The sequence below is a fragment of the Copidosoma floridanum genome, unplaced genomic scaffold (assembly GCF_036245765.1).
Source record: "Copidosoma floridanum isolate Cflo_tuat_1 unplaced genomic scaffold, Cflo_Japanese_pri ptg000019l, whole genome shotgun sequence".
Classification (NCBI taxonomy): Eukaryota; Metazoa; Arthropoda; class Insecta; order Hymenoptera; family Encyrtidae; genus Copidosoma; species Copidosoma floridanum.
In genome coordinates this window covers 6254022-6276341 of record NW_028321896.1, presented here as the reverse complement: position 1 = coordinate 6276341, position 22320 = coordinate 6254022, and the positions used below count along the sequence as shown (strand labels likewise).

Here is a 22320-nt window from a genome sequence, read left to right as displayed (position 1 = left end):
TTTACTACATCGAATAAATTTTTCTGTATGGTTTTTTTACTTGTGGACATTATAAAAATAGAATGCAGCTTGTGTTCAACTATTGTTATTGCAATGTCGAGATGGAGTAAAAGGATAGAGGTAAGGGATCTCATAAAGACATAAAAAAAAATTAGAAAAAGTTGTGAAAGAGTAGACTAACCTGAAGGTCCACCAGATGTTGAAGCACATTGTGTTGAGCCAAAAGAACGACGCCAGGAAGAAGAACTGCGCTATAATCGCTGCAACAGAAACGTAATATCTGGATGTGAGTTTACGTTCAAGATTTTTCTTATTAGTTATGCTATACATTATCTAATACACGCTTGTTATTTTTATTTTATTATGAAGATGGTGAAACATTATTTCATGAAAAAACAAGCATGAAATGAACAAAGCAAGCCTTGTATCTATGAAATTAATTCTTTACCCTTGAGTGGATGGAATCAATGTGTTGCGAGATATAGATTACAGTAACAATCTGTGGCTACTGCTATTTGATATCCGAGGGAACAAACTCTAATCGGGAAAAGGTAATCAGTGTTGCCGCAAGATTGGTAATGGTGATGAAACAAGGGAGCGGGAGGGAAGGTGAAAAAACTCCTCGTCAGACAAGTTTTCGGGTCTTTTCGGCCGTGTCGCAAGTGAGGCTACGCGAGAGTGGAAGTACAGAGCCACTGGGAAAAGCGAGAGGAAACGGTAGGCAGGCGGGCTAATCTCGAAACTTTTCGAATCTTCATGAATAAGCCCATGAATTTTTGAACGTCTCGCTACGGCCTTGCACCGTGGCAGCATCTGCAGCGGCCGAAAATCCAAATGAAATCTCTCGGGCCAGTTTCTGTGGCTGTTTTGTGTGAACAAACACCTCTGATTTTGCTCTACAGAGGACCAGGATGGCCTCTAGATCCGGAGTCCCTTAAGGTGGCTCCTCACTAAATCAAAACACTGGAGTATTAAATGATGTTTTAAAGGATGATTCTTGAAGGTGCAAGGAGTCTTTTCCCAAAATTTTAGACCTCGTCACCACCAAAATTGTTGAAAAAAACTAACTGGAAAATAAACTCTGTAACATGGCCTCTTATAGAGGGTCGTCAAATTGGTGGCGCAGGTTGTATGATATCTCAGCAAAGATACTGTAGTTCTTAATAGAAAACTATGTAGCAGATAGAAGAAATCAGAATCTTTCCAACGACATTCAGGTACTTGGACATTACCATGGGTTTTATAGGATATTTTGTGAAAATAGTAGATAACTGTGCAAGTCACGGAACAGATGAAAAGTGTGGGGCGTCTGCTACACCGAAGAGCGGTAGCCCGCGTAGTTTGAATTGGTCAGAAAGTTGTACGTTAAATGAATAGGAGTTGTGGGGAATCGTAATTATAATAAAAATAAATGAGACGCTGAACTAAGAAAATAATTTAATGTGGGGCTGACTTATGTACTTTTTTGACTAATAGATAAAATTAATAGAATATGACACGATAAAGTTAGGACACGGTTGTATTTACTCGTCACTAATAAATAACTTGTAGATTTTTTCTCAAGTTTTTTTGTCTTTGGTCACCCGTGGCTTATTATTAGGTACTTATCGTCAGCTTATTATTATTTACATACAAGGGTTATGTTGTCAGATTTGTATACATACGTCTGCTCGGGTCACTGTATTGTACGATATAGGTCAACAGTGTAGATGTGACTAAACTTTTTTTGAAGGGACTATAGGTACCTATCCATTTTTAGTCAAGAACCTCCACAGCCAATGAAAAGCTGTGTTGCAGTATGCTTACTCTTCTTGTGGGATTTATAGTGAGGAGCCACCTTAATTATTGAAAATGGTTGGTTAGTAGTTACGCACATCCCTGTTTTCGTGAAAAAATCCATGCGCAAGTGATAACATTAATTTTTAAACATGAAACAAGTACATTTGTCGGAGGTTTTAAGATACTTGTTTGATTAAATTTTTTTTTTTAATTTTAATGAACTGGACTTTAAAAAAAGCATTTTTTGCCACCACTGAGCTAAGCGGGAAAAAAAACTTCGAATATCAAGTAATTATTACAATATTTATGGATCCAGAAAACAGAGTAAGAAAAATATCAAGTAACAAAAGTAAAAGTAGAAACGTGGGGGGGGGGGATTAGAAAAAAGAGTAGAGACATACATGAAAAGACGAAATCTACGGGACGAAGGAGGAATTGTGGAGGAGTAGACGCACAGAGGATTGAAAGGAGCGACTGCAAGTTGGGTTGAATTTTTTAAGGGAGCAGTTAACCGTTCGTCTTTAGAAATTTCGGGGAGACATTGTACCGCAGGTCACCCCTTGTATACTTACACATGCCTCGCGGGAGGGACATATTAATTTCTAAGAATGCAATCTGCCGGCAGCTACTGCTTCTCCTAGTCCTTTGACATTATTCTTCGCCTTTGTTTTTCGGATACCCTTGCATTTCATCTTTCTCCTTTATTATTTGGACGAGCGGGAGTCTCCAAGTATTTCGTGACAAGCAAAAGATGCAGAGCCAACGGGACAATATTTCTCGTTGAGAACTAAAAGAGTCTTTCAACTGACCACTTTGATGAGGGTGGATATTTTTTATCTCTATGATAGCGTCGATAAACTTTTCATGAAGTATTGGAAGCTTGGAATACAATATATTTACAGCAAATGTGAAGCTTAATAGTGTGCAACATATGCTCTGTTAAAAATTTCGATGAAGGAATTTTAGTTGTAAGAAAAATTGATGAAATTTAATTCGATATCATTGCCATTTCATTGTTCAATGATTCAACAGATTATTCACTGTTAAGTTAATTTTGTAATATATTGTTTTCGTATAACCAAAAGTAAGCTATAGCCAAAGCTGTATGCAATTATTTTTATCTAAAATAACGTACACACTCTGTTTTTCTTTAACTATTGTGAATGAAATTAATGGGATATTCAGTATTCCTCTTCGAGACTAATGTGCTAACGAACGTTGTTTTCAAATTCCAAAAAAAGACTTATTACAATCTGTCCAGCTAAAACCAACAGAGTACGCCGACCGATCGATCTTACAACTTCCGATGGCCCTATCGGTCTCCCGAGTAATAATCGAGTGGCTGCAACTCATATTTCAACATCGCACACAGCGACAGCAGACACCATATCCGTTAGAAAAGTCGGTGGTCACCGCTGCTCTCACAAAGAGAAGCCACGGATGGTCGTGTAACTTTACTACTCTGAAATGAAAACGGCCCCCCTATCTCTTCCTATTACTTTTTCGTACTTTTTTCTGTGGCCCTATTACTCTTCCTGCAGCCTTCGTTTTGCTGGCACTTTTTCTACACTCCCTTTCTTCTTTTTTCCTCCACCACCCCTACAACGCACAGCCACTTGGTGCGGGGACACGCTTATTGCTAGAATCTCTCCTCACCTCGGCCTCCTCCATGCGCGAGCCACCCCCCGGAAATAATTAAATTTTCGAAACTAATTACGACTTCTCGCAATTATAAGCGTACGAGCGAGAGTTTTCACACCCTCTTTTTTCCCGTCTCTCTCTTATCTACGCTCCCTTGTTCTATCTTTTTTTTGCTCCTCGTTTCGCACGCTCTTTTATTTCGGTCAACTGCTCCGACCCCCTGCTCGCGGTATTGGCAAAAAAAAACAAGCCTCCACCGGACCCCCTTGTCGCTTTAGTCAGCCAACTCGGCGTTCGTAACAATCCTGACAACAAGTGGGGACTTTCTCCATTTCCCGAGGCGCCAAATTGACATTCCCTACCAATTGGCATATCTTCTAACCCTGTTGGCATGTGTGTCGCGTATGGATTGTATGGTGGGTCTTACAACAGTGGCAGACAGAGAAGGGGTCTGTTACAAGGGTACTTGAAAGCCTCGACGGCCCGAGGAAGCGAGGGAAACTAATTTAATGCCCGTCACTTATGAGAATTCGAGGGGACTTTTCAGCTGCGAATATATTCCCGCATGGGTGAAAAATCAAATTATTTCACGAGCTACCTTCACAACTGCTGCTCGTTCAAGGACTTTTGTCCCGACGATGAGTGTGTGTTGATTGACAGCATTGGCCCGGTGAATTAGCTCGGAGCGATAAACTCATTATTATTTTTACCGCACTTTTACACTTGGTAGTAACGATTCAACACAAAAGTACCAATCATTGAAATTAATTGAAATCGTACATTCCACATTCGATTTCAGAGGAATAAGCTTGAGTTTTAAATAAATGGATTAAATAATGAAATGCATGCAACCATCACGTGTCTCTAAAGGCAAAAGTTGGCTGCAATATTGGCGTCTGGCTTTACTCAAAGTATCACGTCACTTAGGTATTGTAGAAATTTCAACACCATGGCAATTATTTCATTATATTTGATTTGTCCTTGACGTAACCTTGAAAATTGTGTGACATAAGAATCTCTAGAACTTGTTCCACAACGAAATTTGGCACTCATTTTAAATCAAGGATACAGAACAAAAGTTCTAATGAAGAAAGTTTTATTTGACTTTTAAATGACCTTGGAGATTAGAGTCAAATTGAAAGCCACCGTGCGATACCTTCCTCGAAGTCTAATAATACTTGTGAAGATCATCTGAAACCGGTGACTTTCCCGATGAAATATTTATAAACGTAATTTAGAATGGTACACCCTATTTATACAAATTTTAATCAACATGGTGAGATATTAATCAAGACTCACTAGTTTCCTCGTTTAAATAGCAAATGATGATGGGTAAGCATGCTAGTACTGCAATTTTTCGCTGATTCGGTTTAATAGAGTGCACATAACATTCACAAGAACACGGCAGATCGATTAAACAAGCCACACGCACATTCGACATCTTACACATGGTCCCTCGAACGTATGAAGCACGCAAGCTCAACATTTGACGCGCTAGAACAGGATTCCCCACATAACACCACCTCGTAGCTCGTGCACGCAAGCTTTCACGCGCACCCTGGACAACTTTGAGGTATAAATCGTCGGTCTCCTCCACATCTACATTCAACTGATCCTCCACCTCATTTAACTTACGAGTTCCTTTGTATTGTCCTGCGTATTTGTACTGCTAGTGTAGGAAGGAGGGAGGTGCGAAGAATCGATGGAACCAAGTCAGCAGCTCCCTGCGGCGCATTGCTTTTGACTCATGAGCTCGGGTGGTGAGGAAGGGATGTGGGGGGGGGGGGATGGAAGAAGAGTATAGCACATTTCGCGCGAGGGTGGGTATCAAGGGTTGACGGATGGACATGGGCACCGCTAGTTACCAGCTCGATTTGCATCAGGCTGGGAATTAGATTGCTTCTCAAGCCACCGGTGACGACTACGATTCAACCTCCACCTTACCCACTGCAAACCCCTTGTCCTCCCATCAATCCTGCCCACGATTCTTCTCTTTGAGCGTTCATTATGACCCTTCGTTGGTGGTAGTGGCGGTGTATTTATTTCGTTTTTTCTCTTTTCACGAGTGCTCTCTTTGTTTAGACAGTCGTTTTATCTCCCAAGGGTTAGTTCGAGCGTGTCTCCACTTGGTCCCTTACTTTTAATTTAGTCAGACACTTAGGGGATGGGGTGGATGACATATTCGCAATGCCTTACCCTCTGACTTGCTGTCCAGGATTGTCTTTAAAACGAGGTTCACGAAAGGTGGTTTACCCCACTGCCTGATTTCGTTGTTTTATAGACGTCTCCGAACCAGTTGCGCATCGGTCGTAATTGTAGAAAAAACTACTATATTATATCTCCAACCGTGGAAGGTGCTGTAGTTTCCATCATACCCACAATGGATTACAAACTTACATGTCTATACTACTTAATATACGTATGTGCATGTAAATTCAAGGTAACGAGATAAAATAAGAATTGAAATTACTTGTTTGTTCATTTTTCTGTTTTCTTCTTCACATTTTAGTAATAACCGGGAATATCCTGAGTATCGATTAACTTGTGGCAAGGAAGATTTTTCATTGGTTCCCTAATTTATGGAGGTGAACGAGAGGGAGAGGGGGGAGACAGAGAGGTGCGACTAGTACGAGATTATTATTGTAGCAGGAAGAGCCCGCTGAATTAATAATGACCCAGAGATAAATTTGGGTTAAGCTGATTATCTTTTTGCCTTTCCTGCTGCTACAGCTGGGGTGTATTCTTCACGGATGCAGAGTAAATTCAATAATGGATATTAATTTTTGCTGTCAGAGTCACTGAACTGCGTAAGTGGAGATAATTTACGGAGACCCATGGATAAATTTTCCCACTGGTTCCGCGAAATGGATTATTAATCACCATTCGCTATTTTTATTTTGATGTAGTAATTGAGACTGGGGCTGATGCTCCATTTTTGTTGCACCCATGTAAAGTGGGCCACGAGAAAAATTTAACAATAATAGAACTACACAAACAACCGATATGTTTTTTGTGAAGCAAACGATTTTAACTGAAATTGTTAGTTCTAAAAAATTAATTAGTTCACCTCACCTATAGACAAAGAGAGAAAGTATACGTATCAAAGATACTTAATGATAGCCAAATAGCTTTTTGCAACCACGTGTACAAAAATGTTTACCAAACAGTAGCAGCTGAGGCACGCAAAATTAAATCCATGGCACGTGTAGTTAACCTAAACTTTCTACCTCGTCGAGGTTGAAAATCGAGAATATAGACACACGCAGACACTGCAACCATCACAGCAGCCTCAACCATGTCCACATCCAAATACAATCACCCAGATCATGGACCACATTCTTTTGACCATTTTAGAAATACATTTATAATTAGAGATGTATATTTTTCTTTTTTAAACAAAATAAAACAAGATAACTTATGATCATGAAGCATTTAATTTTTACACACCAAGACTAGTTAAATAGTATCTTAAAAGACAGACACGTCAGTGGCACGAATTTTTATAAATAATACAGGGTAGTTTTCGAAATAACGAGGTATCAAGAATTTCGTGAACGAAAACAAAGAAATATTTGTTTATGCGAGACGATCTTGTGGACAATATATTGGGATTGTCAGTTAGACTTTGCAATACTATTTAAAAGTTTATGACTTTTTTTTACAGTTTTGTAATTATAAAACCCTTTCCGATTCGATGGGCGTTGACTGACAACTGTAAAAAGTGGATTTTTTTTTATTTTTAAAAACATAATTAGTTAGCAAAAACATCAATTGTATGGTAAGGACGCAAGTTGTGGAAAAATTTTCCATGTAATAAATAAGTGTGAAATTTTTTTATGAGCGAAGGTTTTTTGTCATAAAAAAAAAGGTACGGAAACATAATTATAAAACCAACATCACGCCTGCACGGTACTAAAATTCGTATTCATTATCGTAAGACATTACGAGCACGCGATTGTTTTTTCGTTACGATTCTTACATAAAATAAGATACCTCAACCACGATTTCCAAGGAGTCCAGAAGAACGCCGTAACGCATAATTAAACCGCAGTTGCACAACAACCTAGACACGCGCGTAAAATTCACACTGTAATTAGCTCAATGACCCCCACAATTAAATATGTGTGTTACACATCTGTACACACAGACGAGAATTTTCATGCTTGTAGTACGGAAATATATCACATTGGTTGTTTCAAACCTTCGGAGTTTCACAATGCCATTGTCTACGATGCGATACATGTTTCCTGTCTCGATCATCGAATCATCAGACTCTCGTTGAAAAACGCGACCCCAGCAGTTGCAGATGTTCATAAACGTACACACTCATATGTATATATTATAGCACCAGAAGTGCTGTCACGAGGGCAAAAATTCCATGGAATGATATTCACGGTTTCGGGGTCTAACGCATGCACGCATCCACACATTGTCCAGACGACAGAACGGCACTCGACGACGATAGCTCTCTACTACCACTCTCTAGCCTCATAAATATTCCACAGGGTATCGAATATGGGTATGGGATGCTTGCAGGGAAAAAGCTTCTCGCTCCAGAGGGAGAAAAGAGGAAAAAAGGGGTTCGCCAAACGAGATATCCTCATTATGTAAAGGGAAAGCTGTCACTCTTGAGCTCAGCGTATGAATTTGAACGATACGCGTGCATGGCTATGTGGCTGTACGCGTAACAGCATAAAGATGATATAGAGAGAGAGAGAGAGAGAGGAAGATTTATCGATGTTGCTTTGATTTTAATTTAAAATAAAGCATGTTGCACAATATTCACGATCAGCTGTGTAAAAAAGGCTACATGTATCGACAATGTAATTCACTACTTCCAAAAACAGTGCATCGAATGTTTTGATGAACACTGAAAAATATTCATGCATAACAAATACTCGATCGAAAACGAAGGACGAAAGGACCGGTATAATGTCAGAATGAGAGAACATGAACAGATTATTACTATAAAGCTTGTATGCATGGCTTATTTTTCATTGAAGAATGTTCCCATTATTTAATGTACAACTTAATTATACGTATACAAAATATAGGATATGCGATTGTATCTTTCAACTTAATGATGATGACCATAATAAGTGAAGATAAATATAAATATCGTCTTCATGGCTATAGCATCTTTTCACCAGTAGTTAAGGCTCAAAGATTTTTTGATTTTTTGGACCGATAGCTGAGCTAGCTCGATGAGCCGGAAAAAACCTGACGCCCTTGGAGAGATGGTGAGCGAACAACAAAACAAAAGCAGCTCAAACAGAAGGTAAAAATCTCTTGCGCTTGGGTCCATCTCTCACGGGAGAGCTTGCATTGCCACGTATATAGAGCGTAAAAAAATTACTGCCGCAAGCTGATGTACGAGCCCAAAAGAGAGGATGTAAACAGCCGGAGCTAACGACAAATTAAAGAATGGCAAATTGTGTGTGCAGAAGCGCTATTTTTAGGTGCACAGCTGGCTGTAACTAGCGGAAAATGAGAACAGCGAGGAAAAGTGAGAATGGCACACACCAGTTGATACACACATAATAGAAAAACTCAAAAGGACAAAGCATAATAGTTTTGCGCGCACCGAAGAATTGTAGGTAGTTACGTTACTTCATGCATTACGTGCATTTGCTGCAGTGGTAACAGCTTGGCCTGTCGCCAGCCTTCCTGTGCTGTTCGGACATCAGCTATCGCGTGCAACTTGCGTTACTTTTTTGTACTTTTGCATGCTGAATCCTAGAGAGCCGCTCATTTGTCGTTTTGTGGTATAATGGCAACTAGACGAGAAATAATGCCCCATGGAACAGTTGTGAAGAACAATATTTGCGTGTATGTGTGCCTGTGGGTTAAAGGAAAAAAGCGGGTCATTTGTTTCTACAGTATACAACAAAGCGTGGAACAGTTTAGATATAGCTTTGTGGTGCAAGCCATAAAAACTGCTCTTTGAGCCGTATCCACGCCAATGGAAAATGTCAAAATGTGCTTTAGATTTAACAAGTGCCTGCGGTTGGTGGTAGTTTGAATAATTTTGATATTGCAGCAACAATCATTTCACTGGTTTGACTATTGTGCATTCAATCATGACTGAATGTTTTTGTTTGAAAATTTTTTGAAAAAATATTACTGTATAAATATTATTTTCAATTGCTTGCACATGCATAGTACGGAATTTTCTTGTCAATTTTTGCTTACGAAATGATGTTTTTTTTTATTGTTGATTTCTTCTGTAATGCTCAGACTGACAAACAATTTAAAAAACGCCAAATGAATTAATTTAGAGTTATATAGTACTGATTTTTCATAAATTATTTTACCTTACAAATTGATAATATTATTAGCTATGGCGTATGGTTACCGATGCGATATTTAACGAAAAATAATTTCAAATTCCGAGCACATCGACGGACTGCAGTACGTGTGTATATATTTTGCATACGGACGTAACGAATAAAGATGAGCGCCCAACCAAATTCATTTCAATTAGGCATGCGCAAATCAACGAGAATTTACGACGGATAATTTTTTTTCAAATAATCGGCGGCAGGTATAATTGAAAATCATAGCTCCAGAGCCACTAGCCCATAAGCGCGCTTTTATGCATATAATGTGTACAAGCCTTAAATAACCGGCGCACGTGTCACCTCCGTAATTCTAGCTGCAGGATTACCCCTTTTTCGTGCCGTGCGCGTGAAATTCTTTCTCCCGCTCGCTCTCGGCCACGTTAAGTGCAAACATATGCAAAAACACGCCGGCCAACGGGCACGAGCACACACGCACGTGTTAAATAGGGGAAAGCCGATGCGAGCGCGAAAAAGGGGCCGGACCGGAGACAAGGGCTTTGGTATCGTTGTCGCTGGTGTCAGAAAAAGTCGGACAGAGCCAGGAGCAATGTATCATCGTGGAAACGTGGTCACCTCTATGACACGTTGGATACCTTACGTGCCGTGGCTGAGCAAAAGTTTTTTAGATGCCCGAGTGCTACATACTTATACTGTTGTTTTTTACGATGGAAATAATTATTTGCTCCTTCAAAAGATTCACACATGGAAGAATTTTACGCTTGCTCATGATTGGTGAAAGCGAGTGCGATAGAAATACAATAGATTTTGTACGACATATGGTAACTGTGAAATAAATGTACCTCTTTGATTACTTGAAATAGTAACAATAGGGGACAACATAACATTCCAACTCGATTCCAAGCAGCTATTACGATTGGTTAAGCATTTTATTTGTGACCACACGCGTTCAAGCGACAACTTTCTTTCCCTGTTCCACGTAGAAGAGGGTTGATAGTGTACATAATATTATATGCAGGTGAAATGTGTGTTTTGGCTGCTGAGGAGAGATTGTTCTGAGTGATTCTGTGTATTATCGCTTTTGGTTATGCTAAGAGTATTCAAATTGGCTCGAAAAAACAAACTACTTTCCAATGAATTAAACTGATTTAATTTTCCCGTGAAAACGACTATACAATGCTGACTTGAAATGTGCAGCAGCGGATAAAAAAAATTTGTCTAAAATCACTTATGCTTGTTTTCTTGAAACAGCCTATCACAGGAGGACAAGTTGGCGACGTTCTTTTGAAGTTGAATCCTCTTTTTTTGCGCAAATACATACCCTTCCAGACACGTATGTAAAGGTAATGTCAAATTTCGACCGCGTTTCAAGTTTACATGTTAAGTAAATTGGTACACGTCAAGAAAAAAAAAAAAAAATTGTTTCTCGTAGTGTAACAGACCTAAAGTTAATGTGAATAGAATAATTCAAGCCTCAATTTGTTCGCTACGAGCACAGGGAAAAGATGAACAAACTGGACCACTTGGAAAAAGGTAAAAGAGGTAGATCGGGTGCTTTGCAGAGAGACCGAAAAACGAGACGAGATAAAACGGTGTCATCAGGAAACGTCTAATCACGTCCAACACTCGCAGAATCCAATTGAAATTTAAATCTGGATTTCAACACCCTATTCCAGCATGTACGGAATTAGATACACGTATACGTACAAGAGCGAAAAAAAATTCCATCCGATGCGATCATGCAATTCCTACCGAAGTTGAATTTTGAGAAATCGTTCATTTTTCTGGAGTATACACACGAATGGTATGTAAGTACACTCGGTGAACAGCTTTTCCATTCCCCTTTAAATCCGTAAATATTTGCAAAGGCTCACGAACCACATGGGGGACCCACACCCGGTACACCGAGCGTTTCGATTTATCACTGTCAAGCCATGATAAAGCTCGCAAATGTTGTCAAAATAAATGCGAATTATCAATTTATTTGTCAATGTGCAGTGCGGTGGTGCCATTCGAAAACGAATAGTGGATGAAATTAGGAGTCGGGGTGGGTGTGCACATAGTAATGCATAAGCAAAGGCTCGACCGATCAAATTGCGATGCTTTGTCGCTAGCTGTTATTGCCAATAAATAAATCGGAACTACTTGGATGGATATATATGTGGATGCGTGTATGACGAGGGTTTTGGGTTCATCGAATCAAAAAATGTTAACATGCGATGCTCTGAAGTATTGCAGCGAATGAGAGGTAATGTACTGTTTGTCTATAGTTATATAGCGATTTTTCGTACTTTTGTTACATAAAATACAATGGTGTAATATTACTAAAGCTATGGTTACACGCTCGAAAGTTCAAAATGCAAAATCATGAGAATCCCTGATAAATAGACAAAATTATTGGTATTAAATGCCATTCATACTTTGGCATCAGAGTGGAAGCTTAAGTTTATTAATTATTTTTATAATTAAAAAAAATAAAATAGTAAAGGTATGCTACCGGTATTCCTGGCAGTAAAATATGCCATCGTACACCCCATACGTATGCACTCGAATCATCAAATACCTCGAATATTTGTACCCGATTCTCATTCCCTCTAGCCCTGAATCCACTTTTACTCCATAACCCCTTCCCCTTTCGTTGTAAATTGAATAGCAGGAAAGAGAAGAAGAAAGAGCACGTGAAGAGGTGGTAGTGTCGGATGGTGGTAGTCGAGGTAACCACGTTGGAGCCCATAACCGATAATTTAGTTGCAATAATGCCGTCTACAATGGTCCGGGAAGTATACGCCACAAAGAGAGCGTCACGCCAAATTGAAAGCTCGAGAGAATACGCAAACTCCAGGGGGGTACGGGAAGGGGGTGTATAACATACGTGCGAGTAGTCGCGGCAAGCCTCGGTTTTAGGCGCAATACCTTGCACTGCGGAAACAATGGATCCCTCTTTTGTACGGAGAGGTTGTAGTTACGTATGATTGTCCCGGTGCAACGTTGAAAATGAAAAATAAATGGCACCAGAGAATATTTATATGATGTTGCGACGGGCGTACGGAAGGAATAATTTTTTCGACGGTTTTTTCCCGATGTCGTTGCCAATATCACGCGGAGAGGTCCATATACATATAGCAGTCGAGGGCTAGCGTGTTCTATGCGCTTTAGGAAGTTAACGCTATTCACGAATCGGTGCCAAAACAAGACTCTAGTGGGTTTGTTTTGAGTGCACTTTGAATCAGGTAGAGGTATTTTATAGTAAAAAGGAAATGCTGGTAGTGGCTGTGCCCACGCCCTCGTCGTACAGCAGGAAGTGTATTTTTATTGTACCCGATGACAATGAACGGAGGTCCTTAAATTATGGTCTATAAGCCAGCTGGCAGCGACGGAATAAAACTATACTTTTTTGCTCGCTTCTTGCGCAGAATTCAATGGTAGTTCATAATTTTTGGATAGAAGATTTTAGATGTGAGGAATAATTTTTACAATTGGATTACAAAGTTTTTTGTACTTGTGCAGATGCAGTCTTGAATAATACATTTTTTTTCATCTTTTGGTACATCAGTAATAAAAACAATATCTGTAGCAGATAAGCTAAAAATTCATGTCAAAAATCCACCAATTATATCACTAACAAACAAAGCAAGTTAAATAGCGTATGAAAACCAATTTCGTATGTACACGGTCAGAGTATCTCGTACATGAGGGCGGATGAAAAAATATATCATTTCCAATTAGTACACTCATTCAGGTGTGCAAATCGATTGCTGGTCAAATATCGTATGATTACAGCCAGGAAGTAATACGTGCAAAAGAGATATGAATTCCTCTGCCCATTTTTCGAGCGAGGAATTTATGCTGTTGCTTTTCGATTAAGAGAAGGTATTATCTCTGTGTAAAACAAGGGAATTTTTTTGTTTATGTCATTTTTTCGACTAAAAATGTCATACAACCATTTATGTTTGACCAATCAGAAAGTTTTTAGTCAGAGCTCATCCCTATTTCTTTTTAAAAACGCATTTGATTTCGTTTGTGTTAGCATGAATGTGGTGATGCCAAAATAAAAATTAAAAAATGTAATGGGTATAGCATAGCTTTTGCTTTTTTTATTGTATTTGTAAAAGAGTTTTTCCAGACTTTTTTGTCACAGCAATAATTAGTTTTTATATATTTAACATAGATTGATTTCAAGTCCTCATTAAATTGAAATTCAATGGGAAATCATTAAATTTATTTGTAGTACTGTGAATTAAAAAAAGAAAAAGAGATAGTGAGCGGTAGAGTAACAGCACTAAGAAGAGAATTACAGATACTTCAGATAATATGTCTGTGGAGAAAAGAAAATTGTTAATACAAAAATAAACAGTGACCGACCTTACACTTGACACTCCCAGCTCAAATTGGATTTCTCTTCCTATCTCTCCTTCTCCATCCTTCTCCTATATAACGTATGAAGTTACGCAATGGTACTACCTTGCCAAGTATGGGAACTAGGACAATTTGTAGTCACGACACAATTATACGTCAAAATTGGAAGTAGTCTGTCTATAATTATTCCATCAATTATTTGTCTAAGAAAAATTAATTGCATGTGATAAAGATCAATATAGTTAAATAAAATCTTATGCCAGCTGTGCGACATCAATTTTTGTTTGTTTTATGGATGACAGGTTAAATCAGTGAAATCTCAGGCAAAAAATAGCAGGAGGTGGGAGGAAGGATTAGCTTTTTATTTCAAATTTCAATTCCACATCACCAGATTAGAGGAGTGACCAAACGTTGGAGAAGCAGAGTACTAGCAATTTATCACTTTTCTTTTGTTCCGAAGTGGATGGTCTTCTCCTTCTTAGCTTCTCGTACAGTCCCTCGTTTGGCACGTACAAAGCATTTGGTAAGCAAAATGCAAAAAGCCAGGACAACGTAACATCAAGTGAACAACAAATCAATAGAGGAGGAGGAGGATTGCACAGTCGGTTTGGCTGAGTTTGAAAGCTCGTACGAGGAGAGCTTCAAGGAAAGAGAGCAAGGAAAATAAGGAGGAGGTCACATCTTTCTCGGCATGCGCTCCCGAGAATATCGAATAAACCCTTATATTCTGGAAGAAAGCAGCAGAAGTAGAAGCAGGTAGTAGTAATAGTACCAAAAGCTAAAGCCGTGTCTTTTTGATTGTAACTACGTGGGTAAAAGAAGAGTCGAGTATTCAGCTTGCCTGTGCTGTTGGCACCGTAAACTGCTACTGCAGTTGTAAAGCGTTACTCAACGTCAAAAATTATTCTTAAAGCTCCCAACTCTTGAATATACATTGTGACAATGGAATTTTACGTATGTAAGGATGATGCGTTTTCAATTAAAGCTCTTGTAATTTAACGATTGAACTATAAACGGAAACCCATCAGGTAAAATCAAATTGTATCAGAGGTAAACGCAAGAAGTTTTCGAAGAGGTGTGGTAAATATACCGAAGTTTTATTTGTTGTGATGAGATTTACGTTCAGCTGTTCAAAAGACAGTACCATCAATTTACATTGACAAAAATAACAAAGCCAGATCACAAAAGCAGTAGTGGACGTCAAGTCCGGAGTAGAACCAACGGAGCGGAGTCGAGATCACTCGTAAAAGAGAGTAATGAAAAACTGGGCAAGAGAAGGGCTGCAATTAATTTTAATTAAATTCCAAGGGAACGAGAAGAAGTCAAATCAAAAGTGAGAAACGTAGTAAAATCATCGGGAGATGGAGGGCAGCTGGACTTTGAAATGAATTCACGTGTACAGTCAGCTCCCGAGACATTGAAAAACGAGAGGCATAAAAAACGAACGTGTTCGACATCCACCAAATCGGTGCTCTGCTGCGTTTAAGTCCGTACATCCAAAATCCCACAGAAGGGCTTGTCTCTCTCTCTGTCCTTTGCAAAGGTTCTCTTCAACGAAGGCGTGCGCCAACGAACCGGTGTGCATGGAACATTCGTCCAAGAGGGAAAAGAAGGGACTACACGTACCTACAGGGTGCTACCTCCATCACGCGAATGAAAGAATTGATACGAACGCACGTGTACGTGAGAATTTTGGGAGTGTGTGTACGTTTTTGGGTATGCCATGAGGGTCGGCAATATTTGATCTGCCACGTCGTGCGAAATTGTCGTCTGCTGACAGGGCCACGTGCCCTTTCCCCCTTCATCGCTTGTGCACACACGCCTTGCGAGCGTGTGACCTGCATGTCATACTAAGGGAGATGAAATCTTTCTTAGGGACAGCAGCACTGGCACGAGGACCAGGATTTGTGGTTTTCCGCAATTCAAACGTCCAACACACGTTTGGGAAAAATTTGAGTGGAGAAAGGTTTTGGCCACTGCTCGATCTGCTTCCCTCGACTGAGCTTTCAATCTTTGTTGGTGGGATTTTCGTATTTGGGCTGTGACGCAGTTTTTCAGTAATAAGTAGGGCGGTAATTGCTCAAATGCTATATTCATTCAGAGAAGCTGCACTGCATCGAAATGGATTAGATTAGAGAGGGTAACAGTTGGTTTCTGATGTTACTGATTAGCTGGTTCAGGGAATCTTAACTGACATCACAGTAAAGCTTATTAAATAGTGGTTGCATAATACGTGAGCCAGGTGGTTGATAACTAATGATTTCTTATTAGAAGAAAAAGATTCTTAGTCGGTGTATTCAAGAGAATGGATTGACTGGTTTGGATAAAGTGTTGGGATCTAAAAAATAACGTAGACAAGTATTCTAGAGTTGAATAGACGTTGAGTTTCATGAGATGACGAACCTAATAAATTCATTTAAATTAATTAAACCTGGCGAGATGTAAGAGAGTAGTGAATGGATCGAAGCTCATAGTTGTAGTCAATATAGTAAAATTAGAACTAAGATTTCAATCGAATAGCCAAAATAATAATATTCACTATCCTTTGGACTTGCCGCTTATTTCAAGCACGTTACTCATCAATATCTAAAAACGAAACTTTTGCTTTATGAAATCTTTCGATGCAATGATACATCTCTTTGGATTAAGACAGCAAAAATTAATGAAGTCCAAGCCTATAGTGGTCCGAGCGCATGCACTTGGATCTCGAAAGACTACAAGACAAAAAGAGACAGAGGAAGAGAGCTATGAACGCGTGGCCGCTAGTGGTGTACAAGCACACGTACGCAGTAGAGCAGAGCCGAGATCGGAGCCCCGCTGTGACATGATACGCTCTTAATCCGCAAGTGCGCATTAACCGGTGTACAGTTGGGGTATGCAAGGTACATACGCGAAGGAAGTAGACCAGAACACCCCGCGGCGTGGCGCGAGCAGGTCTTATTCAACTCGTGCTGTACCATATCAGTCGCTATACAGCGTATCGAAAGGAAACGAAGAAGATTTTGCACTGATATGTTAGTATAATTCATTGACAAGCGTGCACGTTGTTCTTGGTAAGCGCACAGGATCTGTGTACAGTGGGAACGCTTGAAGTATATGTTGTACGTAGAGGCGGAAGTTTGTACCAGCACCCGTGCGCAAAGTGTCCATATACTTTTTTTATTATTTAAAGTTCCCTTTCTTTCTTATGCACGCATATTTTATACAGCTTTTTTTCATCTCTCTCCGTCGGTCTAGTCGGCTCCTACTCGAGGCAACATTCAATCCCTCCGGTTGGTGTTCTTGCACGCCACGCTCTCAAAGACTTTCCGCCTCTGTTTCCGATTCCCATTCTGTCTCGCTTGCTTGTACTTACTTTGTTTTTTGCGTGTTCTTTTACTTTCAGCGCTCACATAACTGTAGTCTGTACCACATCATCTCTCAATTTTTCTGCTGTTGATGCAAGTCTCGGGCAAGTACATACTAGATACACGTCTCTTTTTGTCTTTGCAGTGCATTATCTCCGTATACTGTCTGCCGCTGCTGCTACACCTCCTCGGGCTTGTCTTCGACGTGTATCTCTCGCTTTTGTTTTTCGTAAATGTGCCCTAACCAATGCTATATTCTCTGGGCTTACACGTCGTTTCATCAATAACGTCTATATATGAGTATAGAGTTAACAAGTATGAGAAAACACTGGTATACTTATTACGAAAGGACACTTATGTTTAAATTAGATATTACGGAATTACTAAAGAGCAACATTCATGTGAGCCAAGGAACAATCACTGCCATTTCTTAATAATGTATACGTAGGTAGATCACTCTTGAATCATCTTCATACCTTCGCATTCTTTATAAACAAAACTATTTTCGAAACCTTCAAGAGTCTCGGAAGTCTCTGAAATTTTTTCAAGACTTTAAAACGTTTGAAAAGAGATTTTTTTGATACTTTTAACACTTGTGAAGGTTTCGAGATGTTTTTTGAGACTTTGCGAGGGATGAAAATTTTTAATATTTTCTCGGTCTTACGCATGCTTGCTTCGTAGCAGGCAAGGAGGCCAGCTTTTTTCGGCAAAGAGCAAGAAAAGGATCTCTTATGTCACACGACAGCAGTAATGGATAAGCTACTCTATTGCAGTTCCTGTGTCCTTATCCCTCGCTCTGCTGTGTGTTTTCCTTTTTTGCTTGTTCATCTAAAAGCAAGGTTTGCCCTTTTTCCCCACAACTCAGGCCTTTTTTGCCATTTGTACATCTTCGGACGTGAGAAAGGAACCTTGGAAGGACTTTAATTTGTTTTTTTCTTTTAGTGAGGTATGCGATAACGTATAGAGAGGTCTTAAAACCTAAAAAAAAATATTTATATCTCAGTTGGATTTAATCATGCGAATCGAGTGAGAGAAAAATAGTCTTCGATACACCCACTTGTGTGTAAATATATGATTTAGAGGCTAGTAGCAACAAAGCAAAATTTCAGCAACACGTGGCAATGCAGATTCATCGAAAAGGAAGTTGGAGAAAGGCAATAATTGTAAAGCATTGATTACATAGCAGACAATCTATTTACGTATCGGTATACACGACAGCTCCACCGTGTACCGAAAGGGTAAAGTATAGAAGGAAGGGGAATCCAGCCACTGAAACTCTTAACAAGTCGGCTTACAAGAAGAGCCGAGAACTAAGGCGACTTTGCAACTTCGATAAAGAATCTACGAAGATAAAAGAAAGAGGTTAGAAAAACCTTTTTTTTTGTAGGTGTTGATCCAAGCTCACAGGAGGTAAATCCAGGAAGTTAGAAAGGCCATGAAAAAAAAAAAAAAAAGAAAAGCTTGGAAGTGTGACATTATTTTTAACTACGTATAGGTATAAGGAAAATAAGGGATACGGAAATAGTAAGATATGTACATTAGAGTACATTAGAGAAGTGCGCTGTTATGCCTAAGAAACGATACATTTTAACAGGGAACATATCTTACCAGTTTGGAAACAAGCAGTAAAATTTTCTTCGTGTATGTCGACGCTATTTCTTTATACGTTCCATCATCTTTCTTCAAAGGAAAGTTCTAGATAAAGCCATTAATTTTTTATCAACGAAAACCATTAAAAAAAAAAAAAGAAAAAAAAAAGGAATTAATTCACCACATAGGTACATAATTACAAACCAACAATAAATGATCAATCTCAAACTAGCATCACTGAAATTCTGATTGAGCAGTGAAAAAATCAAGATTACGATTCAAGGACAGCCAACGTAGATGTATGAATTTGCAGTAAAAAGTTAATAAGAAAAACAAACCAGCTGTAAATATGGGTCAACAGGTGTACCTTTCCCCTCTGTAGTTGTTGTTTCGCGCAAGCCACCGACTGTACCCACAGACTACTTATCGCAGCCCCAAAGCTTAGCACGAATTCGCTAAAACTACTTAATTGTATTAGCTCGGGCCGAGAGCTATACACATACCTGTGGTACTCACGCGAAGCACACATTAATTGCACGCACGTACACTCGTTGTAGCGTTGCAGTCGATTAATTAGCAGTTCGTTCTCGTAATCCTTTTTCCTCTTTCCCCCTATCTCCATCGATTCGTGTAAACAAAATACCATCAGCAAACACAAAGCATTATCGTGTACACACTTTTCTCCAACCTTCCCTCCCTTGCGCTGTACCTGCTGTAGCTCGCTCACCTCCTCCACTATAGGCTATAGGACGAAAATATGCAAATCGGGGCCGACCTTGAGCTCGCTCTGTCTCTCTCGGTACAGTAATTCAGTAAGCATACAAAAAGAAAGAGAGAGAGAAAGAGTTGGTTGAGAGAGCGAGCAATGAGGGGTGCGGTCAATTAAACCGTTGGAATATACACGGAGGGGGACAAGCAGGGAGATCGGTATATACATCGCAGAGGCCATTCTTTGGCACTATAAGCGTTGCTTGCATTGGTCACCAAGCGCATTGTATAATAGTCTCTGTGTATACGCATAATGTACCATGTGGCGAGGCTAAACGAAGGTATGGTTTTTATCTCACGCTTTTCGAGGAATGTTCGTGCGGCTACTTGGGCCAATAACTGGCTTTTTTCTCGCTGGAAATTATTTTTTTTAGGTTTTGCACTCTTTTTGTCATCACGGAAGAGCCTTGCTTTTGATCATCGCTTGAAATCTTTTTTCTTTTATTATTATTATTATTATTATTATTATTTTTTTTTTTTATAATTGGGATTCAAGTAGCATTGTACGATTGCGTACGTAGTGGTTCTTAAATGACACAACTGGAGCAAGCTGTTTACCAACTCCTAAACAATTGAGTATCTTTGACGGGAACGCCAAGTTTTGTTGAAACAAGAGTAACAACAATTTTCGCACAAGCATATATGTATTTACCTATTATTTAAAATCTGTTTCGTGGAGCAAGTTAATTATAGGAGCGTTTACTGTTAGCTCGTAATTACGGCGATTAATTCAAATCGTCGAGGAACTCAAATCGCTACTTAGCCTCCAGTCGCCGAGGGGAGTACAATGCGTTTTAATTGCTTCCTGTGATTTTTCATTGGAGCTCCACTGGGCTTACACACACATTCACTTCATAAGTTCCCAAATCTTAAATAACGGCACAATGTATACAAACACAGGTATGAAATGGAGTAGTAGGTATTAGTTGGAGGACAAGGCTTCTCCGCTGACATACTTCTCATGATGCGTCATGATGATATGGGGTTCGTAGACAAACACGAGGGCTATTATTGTTGCGTACCACAAGTGCCCATACAGATCTTTTGGCTCTAGGATCGATATGCTGTACGCTCTTTTAACTGAACTTTTTATTGGTTAATATAATAGCTATAATAGCTAAGGTTAGCTCGATATACTTTTGGCTGGTAAACTGAAACGTTACGAACCCAAGTATATCCTTTTTCTTTCGAGAGCCTGCAAATTAAACTCCGTCTTACAGTCTATTCAGTACGGGTATTTTCATCAAGTACTGAATTGTTTAATGATCTTATGATGAACCTTGATGAATCTATAAAAAGTAATAGGATATTTTTATCAATGACTCGAAATTAATGCTCGCGTTTTTATATATTTATACAGCTATTGTATTTATGTATATATATCCTACTCATACGTAGATAAACTAAAGCCAACAATAATATCTGTATGAGATGTGCCTCGGAGATAGAAGAGGTGAAAAGAGAACCAAAAGCAAAAAGTACAATGTACACCGGATCTCTCATCGAGTAATCGCCTCGAATTTCATTCTAGCTAAGGTATACACCGACACGAAACGGTGAACATGGTATAAACATTCGGTATTAAAATTCATGGACAAGAAATTGGTGACTACCGATTTCTCGAAATAAGACACGCTTCCTACCAACTTGATGTTGCTTCGAATGTTCAAATTGATTGTAGTTTTTTATGTCCTTGCATAGGTATGTATAGGTACACGTGAAAAAGCTGAACTAAGAAAAAAAAAAAATATTGTAAAACATGCAACGAAGGCTTCGCTTGACGATTTATCGTGAGAAACTTGAAAGCTCCAACGTTACGCTTCGTATAGACGTGTCGGCTGCCGCACACTAACGTAGTGGATGTATATACACTTGCACGAGAGCGCGAAAAGTGCTGGTAATGCTTTTTTGATGCAGGCATTTTGCGCGATTGCAAGATAAATGGGATTCCCCCCACCCCCCTTTTTTCCGAAGTAATGTTTCCATTTGAGCACGCGAGGATACCTCCGAGCGTAGTGCCATTCGAGCTCATCAGAATACCATAAGATAACCGTGTAAGCACGTCCACGAATGTATAAAGTATTTCTATTAACTACACACGTAATCCCATACCGATAATCGCATTAAAATTGTAGCTTTTCTCGTTAAATTCTATCGAAAAATCAATCGAATACCAGTAACATTTAATCTGTTGAATAATACCGAATCACGAATCGAATTATAAAAGCTGTCGAACTCTTTGACCCCGAACGCGATAAATTGTGAATATCATTATCCCCCCGCCCAAAAGAGACTCGGGACCCACTGTGGCGCCGCGTATCTTCCCTTGAAAAGCACCGTCCTTTCGTTCCAAAGAAATTCATGAGAAGCTCTTGAAAAAATTTTAATCGAGTTGCGTGATTCATAACTTGGTGGAAAATACGATCCAGGGAGTTTATCAATTCGACGGGAATTCCAGCAATGTAAGAAAAAGTCCCGGGATCAGTCGTAAGGAGGGGGTTGAGATACGTAGTTTTTGTCTCGGACATTTATCCGGTTTC

The 22320-nt window shown here is 39.4% G+C and overlaps 1 protein-coding gene across 1 annotated transcript in view; it reads right to left on the bottom strand.

Moving 5' to 3' along the window:
* Positions 1 to 22320, bottom strand: part of LOC106635820 (putative G protein-coupled receptor Mth-like 1) — a 147410-nt gene that overhangs the window by 88157 nt on the left and 36933 nt on the right. Inside the window, exon 4 of the mRNA XM_089592520.1 lies at positions 182 to 260. Within this exon, the coding sequence (XP_089448646.1) occupies positions 182 to 260 (79 nt within the window). The remainder of the gene's footprint in view (positions 1 to 181; positions 261 to 22320) is intronic.